Raw genomic sequence first — 17,980 nt, 5'->3', positions numbered from 1 at the left:
GTAACCAGACGGACGTCAACCTCACCCCAGCTGCCCTCTGCCCTCGTCGGCGTGAGAGTTTGGCCGCCGCCATCTTTTTGACTGGAAGAAGCGCGCGGGTGCGAATCTTTCCTTGTGAATGATCCTTCGGTTTCTATCTGACTCGCCTGTGCTGAGGATTCTCTGCACACGATATAGAAACATAGAAAACTACAGCACAATACAGGACCCTGGGCCCACAAATATGTGCCGAACATGTCCTTACCTTAGACCCTGCCTCCACCACCGTTGCCAGCAGCCCATTCCACACACTCGCCTCTCTCTGTGTTAAAAACTTACCCCGACATCTCCTCTGTACCTACTTCCAAGCACCTTAAAACTATGCCCTCTTGTGTTAGCCATTTCAGCACTGGGAAAAAGCCTCTGACTATCCACACGATCAATGGCTCTCATTATTTTGTACACTTTTATCAGTCACTTCTCATCCTCCGTTACTCCAAGGAGAAAAGGCGAGTTCACTCAACCTATTCTCATAAGGCATGCTCCCCAATCCAGGCAACATCCTTGTAAATCTCCTCTGCACCCTTTCTATGGCTTCCACATCCTTCCTGTAGTGAGGCGACCAGAATTGAGCACAGTACTCCAAGTGGGGTCTGACCAGGGTCTTGTATAGCTGTAACATTACCTCTCGGCTCTTTTACTCAATCCCACAACTGATGAACAGACAGACAGACATACTTTATTGATCCCGAGGGAAATAGGGTTTCATTACAGTCCCACCAACCAAGAATAGTGTAGAAATATAGCAATATAAATCCATAAATAATTAAATAATAATAAGTAAATTATTCCAAGTGGAAATAAGGCCAAGATCAGTCTATTGGCTCAGGGTGTCTGACACTCCGAGGGAGGAGTTGTAAAGTTTGATGGCCACAAGCAGGAATGACTTCCTATGACGCTCAGTGCTGCATCTCGATGGAATGAGTCTCTGGTTGAACGTACTCCTGTGCCTAACCAGTACATTATGGAGTGGATGGGAGACATTGTCCAAGATGGCATGCAACTTGGACAGCAACCTTTTTCAGACACCACCGTCAGAGTCCAGTTCCACCCCCACAACATCACTGGCCTTACGAATGAGTTTGTTGATTCTGTTGGTGTCTGCTACCCTCAGCCTGCTGCCCCAGCACACAACAGCAAACACGATAGCACTGGCCACCACAGACTCATAGAACATCCTCAGCATCGTCCGGCAGATGTTAAAGGACCTCAGTCTCCACAAAGTAGAGACGGCTCTGACCCTTCTTGTAGACAGCCTCGGTGTTCTTTGAACAGTCCAGTTTATTGTCAATTTGTATCCCCAGGTATTTGTAATCCTCCACCATGTCCACACTGACCCCTTGAATGGAAACAGGGGTCACCAGTGCCTTAGCTCTCTTCAGGTCCACTACCAGCTCCTTAGTCTTTTTCACATTAAGCTGCAGATGATTCTGCTTGCACCATGTGACAAAGTTTCCCACCAAACTTTGAAGGCCAATGTACCGTATGCCTTTTTAACCAGAGTCAACTCACGCAGCTGCTTTGAGTGTCCTATGGACTCGGACCCCAGGGTCCCTCTGATCCTCCACACTGCCAAGAGTCTTGTCATTAATGCTATATTCTGCCATCATATTTGACCTACCAAAATGAACCACCTCACACTTAACTGGGTTGAGCTCCATCTGCCACTTCTCAGCCCAGTTGTGCATCCTATCAATGTCCCGCTGTAACCTCTGACAACCCACCACACTATCCACAACACCCCCAACCTTTGTGTCACCAGCAAATTTGCTAACCAATCCCTCCACTTCCTCATCCAGGTCATTTATAAAAAATCAGAAAGAGTAGGGATCCAAGAACAGATCCTTGAGGCACACCACTGGTCACCGACCTCCATGCAGAATATGACCCGTCTACAACCACTCTTTGCCTTCTGTGGGCAAGCCAGTTCTGGATCCACAAAGCAATGTCCCCTTGGATCCCATGCCTCCTTACTTTCTCAATAAACCTTGCATGGGGTACCTTATCAAATGCCTTGATAAAATCCATATACACTACATCTACTGCTCTTCCTTCATCGATGTGTTTAGTCACATTCTCAAAATATTCAATCAGGCTCGTAAGGCACAACCTGCCTTTGACAAAGCCATGCTGACTATTCCTAATCATATTATGCCTCTCCAAATGTTCATAACACATAAAATGCTGAATAAACTCACCAGTCCAGGTAAAATAAATATAGGGAAAGAAACAGTCGACATTTTGGGCAAGAGCCTTCATCAGGACTTGAATTCATCAGGAAGGGTCTTGGCCTGAAACATCAACTGTGCATTTCCCTTCTCAGATGTTATCTGACCCATTGTGTTCTCCCAGCATAGAACCATACAACATGGAAATAGAGCCTAAAGCCCAACTGGTCCATTCCAACCACAGCATCATCTATTCAGTCCCTGTTGCCCACATTTGACCATGACCCTCCAAGCCGTACCTAGCCAAATGCCTCTCAGATGTTGCAATTGTAGCCAATTCCATGAATGGAAGCTCATTCCAGGCACTCACAATCCTTTGTGCAAAGGGGTTCTCTCTCCTGCCTATTTTAGATTTCTTCCCTCTTGTATCTGCTTACACTCTCCTACCCTGGGGAAAAGACTTTATCTGTCCAACTTATCTGGATCCCTCATGATGTTTTAAATTTGAGGTCACCTCTCATTCTTCTAGGCTCCAGCATGACCAACCTCTCCCTATAACTCATGCCACTATCCCAGCAGCATCCCCGTAAATCTCTTCTGCACTCTTTCCAGCTTAACAATGTGTTTCCTATAACAGGGTGACCAAAACCATATACAATTCTCTAAGTACATTATCACCAACAACTTGTATACCTGCAGAATAAAGATGGCGAGTTTATTCCTAAACTTGATGCACACTGATGAAGATCACATACTAAATGTCTTCTTTACCACCCTAGTTGCACAGCCAATTTCAGCAAACTTTGCATTTGTGCTCCCAGGTCTTCCATAATAGGACGACGATTCACTGTGTATGCCCTACTCTAGTTTGAATGTTCATAATGTGTCATTTCTCAGTTGATCAAGATCTCTTTGTAATCATTGAAACATCATTCACTCTTAATACGACCCTGATTACAAATCTCTTACTAATTCATTAATTAAAGATAGCAATTTCTCTTCTGTTGATGTCAGGTTAACTGGTCTGTAGTTTCCTATTTGTGTTGCTCAAAATCTCCATCACGGGCAGAATTTCTTGAAGGTTTATGTGTGCTCTCTCAGCAGTAATTAGACAGTCTCTTAAGAATAAAGGCTGCTAAGTTTCACCATGGGAGGCCATTGGAAATTGACAAGTAATTGCTTCTATTGATACTTTTGCAATAGAACTATTAAGCAACCCTCAGTCTTTTAATATTTTTAGTTTGCAGTAATAAACTGACAGCTATTATAAATCTATTTTTTAATATCCTGTAGGGAAAAAATTTTTAATACTGAATACCCTCTCTATACCCTAATCATATTTCCCCCATCAACATAGCCATTTTATAATGCTATTTTCTTTAATATGACATTTCTTAGCATGTAAGTACTGTATCATATTATAGCAGAACTATCAGGGTTTGTAGATGTCACTCACAAACTGAAGGATGAGTCATGGCTGTTCAACAGACCATAAGCTCAGCCTTTTAACACCTTTTTCTCTGTTTTTAAGTAAAATTTATAATCTTGAACTCCCTAAATGATTGAACTGAGAGCCAAATAGTCTTGTATGGTGCACTTTAACCTACAGAGTTAGTAGTCAGTTGGTGATGTTTGAAACCCATTCACAAATCAACATAATCTGCTTAGCATGAAACTAAAATATCAGATGACAATTCATACAACATAGTAAACACGAAGAACACTGCAGCTGCTGTGGTCAAATCAACACGTACAACATGCTGGAGGAACTCAGCAGGTCGGGCAGCATCTGTTGAACGAGCAGTCAACGTTTCAGGCCAAGACCCTTCGTTAGGACTGGCAAAGAAGTTCCAAAGGGTTCAGAATTACAGCCACCCAGCATCTACTCATCTAATGTATGAATACTTGAGTAAGGTGATTGATGCAGACTAAAATAAATATTTAGCCATTATTTCACTTATTTAAAAATAATTGACAATAATTTACAATTCAATATATTTTTCAGCTATCCGTGTTTTCAAAAAATCAACTTTCAATCAGTTTCTAGAATCCCAAAACTGTTTTGCAACTTTGTCTGAAGCCCATCAATCCTATTAGGCATAGGCTGCCAACAGCAGTTCGGCAGAATCCTCTGTCCTGGACCAGTCTTTCAAATTGTCCCCAGGAGTAGTCCATCATTGAAGATCCTTCCTCGCCCAGGAATGTGATCTTTAGAGCTTTTGTTAGTGTTTCTATAGCACTGGGATGCACATGCCCAACCCCCCCTCCTTTTGCAGCCAGGATTGCAACCATCTTTTGCGGAATAGTTTTGCAACTAGCTGGAGAAATTATTTTTCTCCTATAGTATCTTAAATATCATTGCAAAATGGTGTTTCATGTTAGGATGAGATAATTGGAAGAATTCCCACTTATGAGTATCAGTTAGAACCTTCACCTTACCCTCACCACTCTGCAAATATTGAAAAAAATGTTTCCACCAAGCTACTTAATGTCAATTGGAACAATTATTCAGAACAACAAACTACAGCACATACATATCCAATGCTTGTAATTTTTTGGTAAATGTATTGAACTAAACCCAACAAAATTTATATGTGTACCTTACATAGCAATATCCAAAATGCATTCTGATGAAGAGTCTCTGCCCAAAGCATCAACTCCTTATTCCTTTCCATAGACGCTGCTTGACCTGCTGAGTTCTTCCAGTATTTTGCGTGTCATATCCAGGATACTTAATTTTACAAAGAATGTGGACACCAAGTCAAAGCCAAATTAACATTAGCATAAATATTGATCACAGAGAAAGAGGGAGAAAAGGGGGGATTTACTATTGTTTGATAGATCAAATTGCATTCAAGGAAGGAAAAACTACCATTGCTGTAAATGAGATAGGAGTGTTGGACAAACTTACAGAAGCTAGAAATATTTGAATTATAAGAATTACTTTCTTTTCAAAGTTGTCAAATTGTTCATTTGTGCCATACTCCTAAATGACATTCATCTTGATCACAATTGATTCATTATTAACAGTGGAGTAACCAATGCCACTTGAATTGTTGCAAAACAATTTCTGATCAGAGAAAGCAGAAAAGGTGAAGGCTTTGGAAACAGACTGCTAGACCACTCTCAGCTAAGAAGTAGTGGATCATGCAGAAAACTTGACAATAAATTCAAAGCAGTTTCTTAAAACTTGGCCTTTATTAAATTCTGTACTGAGCTCCATTTTATTTCACATTACAATACACCAGTTTTGCAAGTGGAGAGGAAAAAAATGCTCTGCTTTTAGAAAGTTAAGCCATTGTCAAATTATTCTCTTCCGTTACATGTGGAAGAAAAAAAATCCATTGTAATAACTACTACAACTCCACGCTGTCAAGAAATACAAAAAAAAATCTCAAACATAAAATGAATGGACATTGATTTGTTAGCAGTTCTATGGAATACTATTACAATCCATCTCAGGCCCACTGCTGTTCTGAACCACAGTATCATAATATACAAACAGTCTAGAGCATTCACACTATTACTCTACAGTATATTAAACATTGGGAAGGGACACCAATTCCTTACAATGTACAGTACGTGTGGATAAAAATTGATAAAATAATCACATCTGTACACAATATATGTGCAAACTGTATCTTTAAATACATGGTTCTGGAAGAGTTAATATATACAAATTATGCAATGGAGACACCATGGCCTTGTCCATGATCTGGAAATACAACACAGCCACCTAATGGTAACTGTCACTCCTTGTAGTAGTTGTGCTACATTTGTTTTTCCCATACATTGTAATTGAATTGAAGATAGTAGACAACTTGGCATAGATTTAAAGGTTGGACCAACCAACTTTGTTTTACAGGGCAAATAATACATTTTACCATTAGGCAGTGTGACCACAAAGCTAGCCAACTGGACTCTACAGGATACGTAATTCAGGAACACGAACCTGCTTTTGAAATGACTGAAATTATAATTCAAGGTTTGTAACATCTCGTAAATTAAAGCAAACAAACCTGGAAAACCGAACCAAGTCTGAAAATATCTTTCTTTCTTGTTTTAAAAATACATAAAAAATACAAGTATTATGTCCATTGCCTTGTCTGAATAAATATACTTCACAAGTTGCAAGATAATACATTTTTTTATTTTACACAAAACTCTTTTCAGGTCTAGAAATTTTTTGTTAAATAACTTCATTGTTGTGATATATTTGAAACTTTTTTTGTAATAAAATAAAACTCTGCAATTACATATAAAAAGAGACAAAATAGTCTTGCTACAGAAATTAGTCTACTGAAAACCAACTTCTCCGATGACTGTAAACATTACAAAACTTAAATAAGAAATCTCATTTGCATAACTGTGCTCAAAATCCAACAGCAATATAGCGGAAGACTTTTTCATTACAGTATCAGTTTTCAATACACTAAATTTCCTGCAACAATCTATTTTGTCCCATTTCCAAATTACACAAAATAGGGCACTCTGCTCACCGTGTACTTTGGCAGTTCAAGATAGCTAATGCTCCCACAACTAAGACTGAACTGGAACTATTAACCCAACATATGAACTGAGCTGACTGGGCTAGGCTCCATCTGTTCCATTACCAACAAAGCTATTTTTTCAATTGCAGTTATTGTTCTGTGAGTGTCTTCAGAGGAAGGTGGTCACATTCATTTTATTCAATCACCAAGAGTCTTCCACAAAGTGCCATTTCATGTAATAGAGTGGACAGTAGTCATCAGTGAAGCATGTCTCATCTCCAAATTACATTCAACTTCGTGCTTTGCAGTGCTAAAGGAACTGGAAGTTAACCAGGCAGAGTGGGAAACTTTTGTTTGAATCCTACTGATAATGCTCAAGTCCAATCAGCTGAGTGCTTCCTATGCTAATGTTCCAGGGTATTTAGCACTTGTGTCATGGCAGCAGGCTGCTGGGAAAGGGATAGGGAAGGGTATGGGGGCGCATCATCACCTGCATTCTACTGCCACACTGTTTTGGGCTGGTGAAGAGGAAGTGGGACTCATTCCAGTTTCTGAAGAAGCTGAGGATGTACCTGGAGCTGCAAGTGTAACTGGATAATAGAAGAGAACAAAAATTAGTAAAAAAAAATCTGTAACATATTTTGGAAATGTCAGTACAATCTTCAGTTAATACTGATGCTCATTGCAAGATCTTCAACCTTACTAGGCAAAATGGTTTAATGTAATACCATAAGAGAAAGGAGCAGAAGCATGCCATTCAGCCCATTGCGTCACCTCCACCATTCAATCATGGGCTGATCCAATTCTTCCAGTCATCTCCACTCCCCGCCTCCTGCCCATACCATTTGATGCCCGGGCCAATCAAGAACCTATCTATCTCTGCCTTAAATGCACCCAATGACTTGGCCTCCAAGCTGCTCATGGCAACAAATTCTACAGATTTACCACTCTCTGTCTAAAGTAATTTCTGTTCTAAATGGACGTCCTTCAATCCTGAAGTCATGCCCCCTTGTCCTGGACTCCCCTACCATGGGAAGTAACGTTGCCATATCTAATCTGTTCAGGTCTTTTAGCATTCAGAATGTTTCTATGAGATCCCCCCCCCCCCCCCACCCCCCGTTGTCCAGAACTCCAGGGAATACAGCCCAAGAGCTGCCAGACATTCTTCATAAGGTAACCCTTTCATTCCTGGAATCATTCTCGTGAATCTTCTCTGAACGCTCTCCAATGTCAGTATATCTTTTCTAAAATAAGGAGCCCAAAACTGCACACAATACTCTAGGCGTGGTCTCACGAGTGCCTTATAAAGCCTCAACATCACATCCCTACTCTTATATTCTATACCGTCTTCCAGAAGTGAACCACTCAACTTTCTAAAGGGGTTCATCATTCATACATAATAAAAACATGATGGAAGGAATAAATGTAAGCCACATTTAAATGCAACTTAGAAAACAAAATAACTGCAGAGCTAAATGAAGGAAAACTCGATAAGGAAATGTACAAAACTGACACTTGGAATTCTTGAAGTATACAAGGACAACCACATTGAACAAAGAAATAACAGCAATAAGCTAACTAAAGATTGAAATAGAACAGCTTTGACCTTCAGTGCACAGGCTATTAAAACCTATCATATGTACGCAAAGTGCATTAATGAAAAATAGCCTTTATTTCTAGAAATTATATAGGGGATAATATGATGCCTCAATTGCACATGACGATGGCCTGACCCGACCTGGACTCCTGCATTTAGTTTGGTTCTGTACTCAAGACAGGATAGATTGGCCTAGTAAGGATTGTAATGCAAACTTACCATAGTGAACCCGGAATTTTATAGAGTTACATTTTAAATCAAATTCATATTAATTTACTTTACACGCCACACACCTGCAACTAAGGAAAATTAACTCTAATAGAATTGTTTGAATTATAAGAGGATTAACTTGATGATAAAAGTTTGGGAGTACTTTTTCCACACAAAAAGTAACAATCTAAAATCTGGAACATCAAACCCTAAAACAATCTGGGTGAAGAGAAATTTTCAAAATTGAAAAGATTGAAAAATTAATTGGCTCAGGGTATCAAGGGAAGCATAATAAATATTTGTGGGTTTGAAATATCATTCAGCCATACTGAACAATGTTGAAGATTTGATAGAGCTTGATGGCCTACTCCTATTCAAAAGCAGAATGAATCATAAACATTGTTATCAAAGATGTTAAGAGGATCAATCATGTTAATCATTACCTTCTCTCTCTTTCTTTTTTAATCGCTTTCTTCTCCTATCTATGGATGCTACCTCCGATTTCAAAGACATATAGTATTTTCTGATCTCCTGTAGCTTGTCCTGTAGGAAAGCTATCCGTTCAGCACTTGTCAGATTATTAAGATCAGCTGAGGAAAAAAATATTAAATTTATGCACATAAATAAAATACACTACTACACTGTGATAAATAAACAAGTCAACAATCTCAAATAGAATGTGCATTATGCATTTAACTTTATTGCTTAGAGATATAGCATAGTAACAGGCCCTTCCAGCCCAATGAGCCCACAGTGCCCAATTACATCCATGTGACCAATTAACCTACTAACCCATCCATATCATTGACTCTGTCCACATTAGACAACTTGTACTAACCATCATAAAGTTCATAGTAAATTTATTGTGGAGTACATGCATGCCACCATATGAAACCCTGAGATTTGTTTTCTTGCAGGCATACAGAGTAGATCCAAGCAACACAATAGAATCATTAGAAGACTGCATCCAACAGGGCTGACAAATAACCAATGTGCAGAAGACAACCAACTGTGCAAATACAAAGGAAAACAAAACAATAGCAATAAATATTGAGAACATGAGATGAAAAGTCTTTGAAAGTGAGTCCATAGATTATGGGAATAATTCAGTGATAGGACAAGTGAATTTGAATTCCTCTGGTTCAAGAGTGAGAACAGAGCATGGCCTAGGTGACGGGGGTCCTTGATGATGGATGCAGCATCACCTCTGTGTAGATGTGCTCAATGGTGGGGAGGGTTTTACCCATGATAGACTGGGTCGTATTCACTACTCTTTGTAGGATTTTCTATTCAAGGGCACTGGTGGTTCCATTCCAGGCTGTAATGCAAACAGTCAATATACACATCTACAGATTTTACTGCTAATGTTGTAAGGTGTTTCATTTAATGGTTTTCTGTAGAAGCAGTGTGTTCTGCTGGTAGTGTTAGGGTTACCGTTAAAGATAAGGGGTTATGATGTTGATGCTTAGGAATGTCATATCATCCAGTCAGGATGGTGGAATTGGGAGAAGGTTCAAGAGAACGCTGGGCAGAGGTATTTTTGTTGTGGACATTGAAGGGGTGGGGGGTGGTCAAAGTCCTGTTCGGTGGGACATGGAGAGAGAAGAAGCTCGAGAGAACCGGCCAATGGGAATACTGTATTCAATGGAATCCAAGAGTGGAAATCCTAGCGGTGATCAGTGAACAGGAGTCTGCACTGTGAGTACACCAGACATATCAGCTTTTGAGAAATCTGAGCATCAACTTCGGCACATTCAACTGTTGTAATTATGATGGGCCCTTTTCTTTTTTTCTTTCTTCTTTAATAACGGTTAAGCTAACGTTCATAAATATACTTTCTTTATAATTGTATGCAGTGTACAATCTTTTATTTCTTGCTGACGGGCAATTGCATGCAGGCAGCAGTTACACAGTAGTCATACAGATCAGGGTTCAAGTGAGTGAGACATCTCAGCTTCCTGGTTCTGGTGGGACCCAAGTCACATTGACCCTAGATGGACAGAGTCTAGGGAAGGTGGTTTTCTCACCCCTATGGCTAATGGCTGATAGTGAGAGACTAACGAGCTGCATCCCAAGAGATGCCCAGCAAAAAGGAGTTTCATAAGGAAGTAAAGGTGTTGCAATGCTTTCTTCATAATGGCACTTATGTGCTAGACCTAGGACAGATCCTCTGAAATGATAAAACTGACAAATTTAAAGTTGCTGACCCTCTCCACCTCTGATTCCCCCAATGATCACTGGCTCATGGATCTCCGGTTTTCTCCCCGCATAGTCAATAATTAGCTTCTTGGTCTTGCTGACATTGAGTGAGAGGTTCTTGTGTGGCACCACTCAGCTAGCTTTTCAATCTCCCTCCTATATGCTGATTTGTCTCCACTTTTGATTTGGCTAATGACAGTGGTGTCAACAGCAAACTTAAATAGGACACTGTAGCTGTGTTTAGTCTCACATATATAAGTATTAAGCAATTAGAGCAGGGGACTAAACACACAACCATGCAGCACACCTGTGCTGATGGAGATTGTGGAAGAAATGTTGTTGCCAATCCAAACTGATTAGGTTTTGCAAGTGAGGACATTGAGAATCCAATTGCACAAGGAGGCATTGAGGACAAAGTCTTGAAACTTATTGATTTGCTTTGAGGGGATGATAATATTGAACGCCAAGTTGTAATAATAAAGGGCATCCTGATGTATGCATTTTTGCTGTCCAAATGTTCCAAGGGTGAGTGAAGAAGCCAATGAAATGGCATCTGCTATGGACCTGTTGTGATGGTAGGTAACTGGAGTGGACCTGAGTTGCTTCTCAGGCAGGAATTCATGTTTCATCACCTATCACTCAAAGCACTTCATCACAGTGGATGTAAGTGCTACTGGAGGTTACCATATTCTTCTTAGCCACTGGTATAATTGATTTGAGAAAGTCTGAGATGCTGGAAATCCAAAGCAACACAAACAAAATGCTGGAGGAACTCAGCAGGTCAGACAGCATCTATGGAACTGAACAAGGGGACATAGCCTCAAGATGCGGGGCAGCAGATTAAGAACGGAGATGAGGAGGAACTTGTTTTCCCAGAGAGTGGTAAATCTATCAAATTCTCTGCCCAATGAAGCAGCGGAGGCTACGTCAATAAATATATTTAAGACAAAGTTGGATAGATTTTTCCATAGTAGGGGAATTAAGCAGTATGTGGAAAAGGCGGGTAGGTGGAGATGAGTCCAGGGCTAGACCAGCCATGATCTTACCGAATGGCAGAGCAGGCTCGATGGGCCAGATGGCCTACTCCTGCTCCTATTCGACATTTCCAGCCGAGACCCTTGTTCCAGACTGAGAAGGAAGGGGGTAGATGCCAAAATAAATAGATGGCGGGGGGGGGGGGGGGGGGGGGGGGGAGTGGGAGGAGGCTAGCGGGAAGGTGATGTGAAGGCTGGTGGGAAAGGTCAAGAGCTGGAGAAGAAGAGATCTGATAGAAGAGGAGAGTAGACCGAGGGCGAAAAGGAAGGAGGAGGGGACCCAGTAGAAAGTAATAGGCAGGTGAGAAGAGGTAAAAGGTGAGAAGACTGGGGAATAGAGGAGGGGGGGAGGGAAATGTGATTACTGGAAGGAAAAATGAATTTTCATGCCATTATGTTGCAGGTACCTAAATGGAATATAAGGAGTTGCTTCTCCAACCTGAAGGTGGCCTTATCCTGGCACAAGAGGAGGCCACAGACCAACACATCAGAATGAGAATGGGAATCAGAATTAAAATGTTTGACCACTGGGGAGTCCTGCTTGTGATGGATGGTGAGGAGGGGCACAGTGAAGTGCCCCTTCCCCCCCCCCCCCCCCCCAAGTTACAACATGTCTCACCATTGTAGCGGTGGCCGCATCAGGAGCACTGGACACAATAGACAACTCCAGCAGATTCGCAGGAGGTGTTGCCTGGGGCCCTGAATGGAGGTGTGGCACTTAGACAGCTAGCAGGGATAAATAACAGGAGGGATATCACTGGGGAGGGATGAAAGGACAAGGGAATCTCAGAGGGAGCAATGATCCTAGGGGGTAGGGAAGAGAGGTAAAGATATGTTTAGTGGTAAGATCCCTTTGGAGCTGAAGTCTGTTTGAAGCAGGTGAGTACCTCATATTGCCAAATCCACCAGCCATCTGCTTTTACATTATTTTAACCTCCTCCTTCTTAGACTGTCCTTAGAAACCTTAGGATACCTTGCTTTCACTCCAGTTTTTATGAGATCTGAGATGACTGATGAAGTCAAAGCACGAATCACAGACTCTTCTATACATAGGAAAGAAAGTGCCTAAAAGGACATACAGATGAGTCGCTTATAAATGGAGCTCTCGTTCCACCATTTATGCAGGGTAACTGTGTGCTCCCAATAGATGGGATAGAGGTTCTCAATTCCATCCCAATAGCCCTTTGTACAATTTGAGCAGTCAAGAGCCGGGAGAGCCTGTTGGGATGCTGCAGCTTTTCACAGAGATTTTGAGCATATCTTGAACCTTTTCCTCTAAGCATCTGGTCATCTCTTCCCATGATGCCGCTCTAACCAGAGTAGAGGAAACCTCCATGTTACTTGAAAATGATCTGCATCATCTGCTCATACGTCAAGAAATGTTTTGTGTTCATTTATGTACATTCCACATAATTTCCATGAGAGAAAATGTTATTCCATACCTCAGATTTATGGGTAGTGATTTGTGAATTCTGTAAGGGTGAATTTCCCTTTCTCAAACAGCTGTAATACAGGAGTTGCCTGCCTGTATCTGTTTCAAGAGTCTAATGTTGTACAACATGGCCTGTGCAACAGAGCAGGCTGAGTACAACTATGGCCTTAATGCTGGGGATGTTGCCTTGGGGGAAGTCAGTTAAGCTGGTCTGCTTATCCTTAGTCATTTACAAATGCATTGAACAGTGTTCGGCAAATTTCATATTATACAAATACAACAGAAGACTTGAGAATCATTGCTATGTTAGATCTTCCACCACAGAGGAGTGACCTTGCTGAGAAAATTATTTCTCAAGCAAAATTTTCTGGTCAAGATTTCTTATTCTAATTAGATTCCATAAATTATCATTTAATTTAATAATTAGATTACAACCACAAATTTTTCGCTAGCTTACGAAATTCCATTCAACATAGCAGCTAAAGCAGCTTCAAGAGAGCAGTTAAATTACAGTGAACAATGCAACCACTACAAACAGGAACTGTAAATGGCCATAAAAGTCTTAAAAAATGAATCTCTTGAAAGATGTATCACTTTTTAATCCTCTTACATCAATTAGAAATGATAGGCAAATTAGGCCTTTGGGTACATCAAGTGAAGCTACTGCATTCAAAACAACTGAGGCTAAAATAAATTAAGATTAATCTGGACTACAAAATAATGTTTTTCTTACCAAGCTGGAAACTCCATTTATAGGTCCTGGGTGACGTACTATCATTTCCATCTTTCTCTTTATCTTTATCGCCATCTTTATTGTTGGGAGAAATCAACCTTGAAGGGGACCTGCCAAATTTTTGAGACTTATTTGAAGTCTTCACTGGAGTGCATTTATTGGAGTTGTCTGTGACTGGTAGGTCTTCACTGTCACTGCTGTTGCCTTCAAAAAAATATTATTATTATTATTATTATTATGATTAAAAACATCTTAATAAAACAGCTTACAATTTGCTAAGTTCCAGCTTCAAAACTTACCAGTTCCATTCTTTTCACTTTTACTGGATACATTTGACCGTTTATGGCTACGCTTTTGTTTCTTTGCTGGTGTCCCATTATTGCTATCGCTTATTCTTTTCTGACCTATATGTAATTGAAACATTTGAATGTAAAAGTAATCTATAACACTACAGCATGTTCACATCACTGAGTAATGATTATAGTTATCATTCATAGTAGCTTATTGGTTTCATATACATCCTACATGTTCACATCCATAAATAAAACACCAGGTTCTTTCAGAAAGAGCTTAGGAAATGAAATTCATTCTTAAACTTTTCAAAAAGTTACACTTCCATTTAGACTGTGTACAAGAGGAAGGAATTACAGATTTCTCCAGAAAATTAACATTTTATTAACAAATTCACAATGGAGGATTTATTTTAGGGAATGCTTTCAAAAATAAGTGTGTGAAAACTTGCAAAATTGAGGTCTTTTTGACAAGATGACCAGAAGAAAATGGGGCGAGGAGAGGAGGGGTGACCCTTAAGCACTTATGTATGTCCATGGAACAATAATGGCAAGTGGATGAATAAATTTTGAGTTTCAGCTTGAATATTTATCCCTTTCAAAATGTGTGGTTTTCATCTTCTACAGCCTTACAGAATAGAGTCTGACTTAACTCATGATCCATGGCAGCTGTCAGCTAGTGTCAACGACTGAAGCACCAGAGTTATAACACAATACATGATTTTGGTACTGACAGTTTTTGAGACTCTGTAATTTCTGGAATGCAACCCCACAGAGTTTAGCTGCACCTCTCATGATCTTTTCAGCCAACAAAACTTTTTCTTTAAAAAGAACATAATCCCTTCATTAACTTTGTAAACACAGTGAACTTTACAACCAAACTTTGGTTGGCATTTGAACCAAAATTCAACTTCATCTTCAATAGTTCCTAATACATCTGATAGAAATCAAATCATTACTATTTTGTTCAAACCCTAACCATGTAAAAGCATCATCTCCATGCTTCTTAGCTCTGCTTAACATGTCATTCTTATTTAGTTGTTTTCTAAAATCTAATGGTTTTGCTGTGGTTCTAAAACTCCCAAAGGTTTTTGTCTCCTTTATATAATACATTATCGCTTCGAGTTGCCATCTGATCCTGCAGGGATTAATAATTTTGCTTCAAAATCTCTCACTGCATGATAAACCCTTAAAGCTAGTGTATATACTAGATACCCCAGATTAATTATACAAATACAAAGCAGGAAGAAAAATACTTCAGATATAACAACAAAAAAACAATAAATTTATAAGATTTCAATGAAAATAAATTAATAAGCATCAAGACAAAAGCATATTGAGCATCATTAAAGTCAAACTTATTCGTGGGAAGAAGTGAAAATTCAGAATATTCTGCAAAGAAGATCCTCTTAAGATTTTAAGGCATAAGCTTCTGTGCAAGTCATTTGCTCATTCAAAAAATCATATGAATTAATGAAACCAGAATAAAATGTACCTTCTAAAAGACAAGACACACAACCCAAAATATAATTTCTTTCAGTTTGATCTTCAATTAATAATGTAGCGTATTTATAATTCCCTACCTTTATCCTTGTTCTCAGCTTCTTGTACTGTGACACTGCTGCTTGAGCTCGTACTGGCATCAAACCCGTTGACAGACTCACTCTCACATAATCCTTCCTGTGATTCACCAGCAACACTGTCCACTTCAATAGTAATATCACTTTCACTTTTGACGCTGCGAACTTCATCTTGATGAACAGGTGCGGGTGATGCAATTGGCAAAACCTGCTGCATTGATGTAGACACAACTGCAATAACTAATTCAGGAGAATTGGATCTTGAATTTCCTGCACCTATATCTTCACTACTGCTTTTTTCTTTCTCATCCAAGTCATCCAAATCTACCTCATGGCAAACTAAAGCTTCAGGCCCAATCGGTGGCATTGTATCTTCATCAGTTTTCAATGAAATATCCTCTTCAATTTCTAAACAGGGAGCTTCCAATTCTTGTTTTATGCACATGCCTGTAGCAATGTTTGATGGAGAAACATCACCATTTTCAAGTTCTAACCTTTCAATCATTTTATATTCCTTACATTCACTGCCAAAAAGCTCTTTTTTCTCAGTATCTTCCTCTTTTGCAGTTTGCATTTCATCTTCACTATCCCTCCGAAGCCTCTTATCAGGTGTTAACTGTTCTGGAGATTTTCTCTTCCCTGGTTTCTTCTCATCATCTACAACTTCATTTGACAATGCAGTATCTGTAATTGGAATTTCTTCTTCAGGTGCACTAGGGGTTGCTAGCTGGTTGTCCTCTAAGCTTACCAATTTTTCCATATTTAGTTCACTCTCAGTAGTTGCTTCTGTGTGATTAGCAAGAACAGGCTTGTTATTTTCTGAATAATTATCTCGAGTTCTAGTTCTTCTTCCCTTGCCTTTTGGAGACCTCTCTATCAAGTCTTTACGTACATCTTCAATTTGAAATACCACTATCTCATCATTGCTTGTAGGTTGTGTATTTTCTGTCTCCTGCTTCACAGTCACTGTTTTCACATCATCGTCACATGGTAATTCTTTAGCTTCTTGCAAACAACTATCTTTGAGTCTCTTCCCCTCTGGTTTCTCCTCTTCATCTTTTATGGAAGCACCTTCTTCTTTCACAGATTTACTTGCTGAGGCTTCCAATTCACTTTCATCCGATGAGTTGGTAGACCCTGTAATAAAACAAATAATGATTTCCAATGTTATATTGAGAATGAAAACCTAAAATTGATGATCATATACATCTAAATACATCTTAAAAATCCAATCTAGGAAACGTGCAAAGACACATGATAGAACTTTTTTAAATTGAGTTTGTGCACAAAACCAAAAAGGTTTTTAAAAGCAAGTCATAGAGCATGGTGGTCACACTAGTTCATGATAAAATCTGAAAAGCTGCCAGAAATAGATCTTTGTTTCATTTTATCATTGACAGTAAACAACAGTCAAACCCCTACTCTACTCCCTGCACACTAATGACTGCGTGGCCAGATTCTGCTCCAACTCCATCTGCAAGTTTGCAGATGATACCTCTGTAGCTGGCTGCATCTCAAGTCACGACGAATCATAGAGTACAGGAAGAAGATAAGGAGGTTAGTGACATGGTGCACATGATTCTGTCTACTTCAACAGTACTGAGGTTGAGAGCTACATCTTTCTAGCCGTGAACATTACCAATAGCCTGTCCTGGTTCAACCACGCTGATGTCATAACCAAGAAAGCTCACCAGCTTTCTATTTCTTCAAGACACTAAAGAAATTTGCATGTTCCCATTGATCTTGACTTATTTTCCAAAGAATGCCCCATAGAAAGGATACTGTCTAGATGCATAACCTCTTGGTAATGCAACTGCACATATCCTCAAGAAATACGGGAAGTTATGGACACAATTCAGCACATCATGGGACCATCCTCCTCTCAATGGTCTCTATCTTTACCTCCCACTGACTCAGTCCAGCAGCCAGCATAATTGAAGACCCCATCCATCCCAAACATTCTCTCTTCTCATTCTCTCCTTCCATTGGGCAGAAGATACAAAAGCCTGAAAGCACATTCTACCAGCTTCTATCCCACTGGTAACAGACTTCTGAATGGACCTCTTGTACGTAAGATGGACTCTTGACCTTGTTATGAGCTTGCACTTAATCATTTATCTGCACTGCACTTTTACACTTTTTTCAGCATTGTTTTACCCTATCCTAGCTCTACGCACTGTGTAATGATTTGATCTGTACAAAATAGTA

General features: G+C 39.8%; 1 protein-coding gene across 5 annotated transcripts in view; it reads right to left on the bottom strand.

Moving 5' to 3' along the window:
* Positions 1 to 5,386: 5,386 nt before the first annotated feature.
* Positions 5,387 to 17,980, bottom strand: part of arid4a (AT-rich interactive domain 4A) — a 124,903-nt gene continuing 112,309 nt past the window's right edge. For all 5 annotated transcript variants that reach the window (XM_073039932.1, XM_073039931.1, XM_073039933.1 and 2 more), the window contains 5 exons: positions 15,776 to 16,909; positions 14,202 to 14,306; positions 13,903 to 14,106; positions 8,948 to 9,094; positions 5,387 to 7,287 (listed from right to left, as the gene is read on the bottom strand). In XM_073039932.1, coding sequence (XP_072896033.1) covers positions 7,184 to 7,287; positions 8,948 to 9,094; positions 13,903 to 14,106; positions 14,202 to 14,306; positions 15,776 to 16,909 — 1,694 coding nt within the window. In that variant the 3' untranslated portion in view covers positions 5,387 to 7,183. The remainder of the gene's footprint in view (positions 7,288 to 8,947; positions 9,095 to 13,902; positions 14,107 to 14,201; positions 14,307 to 15,775; positions 16,910 to 17,980) is intronic.

The sequence above is a fragment of the Hemitrygon akajei genome, chromosome 3 (assembly GCF_048418815.1).
Source record: "Hemitrygon akajei chromosome 3, sHemAka1.3, whole genome shotgun sequence".
In the NCBI taxonomy this organism is placed as follows: domain Eukaryota; kingdom Metazoa; phylum Chordata; class Chondrichthyes; order Myliobatiformes; family Dasyatidae; genus Hemitrygon; species Hemitrygon akajei.
This window is presented reverse-complemented; position numbering and strand designations above follow the sequence as displayed.